This window comes from Austrofundulus limnaeus, unplaced genomic scaffold (assembly GCF_001266775.1).
Source record: "Austrofundulus limnaeus strain Quisiro unplaced genomic scaffold, Austrofundulus_limnaeus-1.0 Scaffold1037, whole genome shotgun sequence".
Lineage (NCBI taxonomy): Eukaryota > Metazoa > Chordata > Actinopteri > Cyprinodontiformes > Rivulidae > Austrofundulus > Austrofundulus limnaeus.
The window spans coordinates 44,592-45,894 of NW_013953439.1; the positions used below are offsets into that span (position 1 = coordinate 44,592).

At 36.6% G+C, this 1,303-nt stretch overlaps 1 protein-coding gene across 1 annotated transcript in view; it reads right to left on the reverse strand.

Annotated features, from left to right (window-relative positions):
• Positions 1 to 1,303, reverse strand: part of LOC106533851 (multiple epidermal growth factor-like domains protein 9) — a gene marked incomplete at its 5' end in the record, with an annotated part of 33,410 nt that overhangs the window by 22,299 nt on the left and 9,808 nt on the right. Inside the window, 1 exon segment of the mRNA XM_014030302.1 lies at positions 731 to 880. Coding sequence (XP_013885756.1) covers positions 731 to 880 — 150 coding nt within the window.

A 1,303-nucleotide genomic window follows, 5' to 3' on the forward strand; every position in this document is an offset into this window, starting at 1 on the left:
GTTTTGTATAGCCCACAGATGGATCCTAACTTGTTCTAGGATCCCCATATATTAGGTCTCCTTTAATATTGGGATGATATTATGATTTGCGATAAATAAATAAAAAAATATATACAGTGTTGATGTTTTTCTGCTCTGGGTTCAGAGCAAAAAACAACTAATACATAATCTCCATTACAACATGATGGAGTGATTATGATTTGRTGTTTCTCTGGTCCATTTTGTTTATCAGACTGATGCTGACAAACAACATAAATGCAAACATTGGAGCCAATCGTTTATTGCAATTTAAGCATTTTTTTGCAATATGCATCTTGCACTGGCTGTTATCGTGATAACGATAAATTTGCAATATGGCTAGGTTTTTGTACTTTTAGAACTTTTTAGATGGAAATCTTTTTGTAAAAATATTACAATACTGTATACTGAAATGCATAAAAGTCACAAAATCCAAAAGTCATAACACCCATCTCATAAATGAGGGGAATGTTTTGATTTATGAAATAAATGACTAAAAACACACAAAACATGCTTGAAGTAGTTTGAATGCAACAAAGTACAGGCRAATCAAAAGCAGGATAACTCTTTAAGGTTGTAAAGTAATAAAATAAAAAGGTTCCTAAGGAGTAAACCCTCTGTGGACATTCCCTTACAGAGTAACGATGAGATAGAGTGAGTCTGAACAAATCAAATGACCAAACATTAGATGAGTGGGTGAACAGGGACTGACCGGCATGACAGGTGCCGGTGGAAGTAGAGTTGGAGCAGGGGCACGGGGCACAGGCTTCGGTCAGACCAGAACCAGGACTTCGGAAGAAACCAGGCTTACACTCATCACAGTTGGACCCYTGGGTGTTTCCCACACAGTTCAGGCACACTCCTACAGAACAAAGAGAAACTAGMTGGTTATGAACTTCTTTGGTGTAAAGAAACTGTATCTGATACATGTCTTCATCATCGTGTCAACAATATGTGCATCGACTGAAAGCAGCTGAATCTTGATCCTTCCAGTCTACAGGTGAAGGTGACACATTCGGAGAACTCACATACACTTCTGGCATTTTGATTTTTTGCATTTCCATTTTTATCGCTCACCATAGAACGGTAAGATGGAGCGATCATTTTGCTCCTGTGTTCATTTTGTCTGTGTTGTCAGCAGAATAGCCCATAAATCACTGAGCAAGTTTTAATGTAATAAAGCTCTATATTTGAACCAGAATTGTAGATACAGTATATAACTTACTGAAAAGTATTTAAAGTGATTCTATGACCTGAAATTTTAACTTAAACATCAAGATAAATG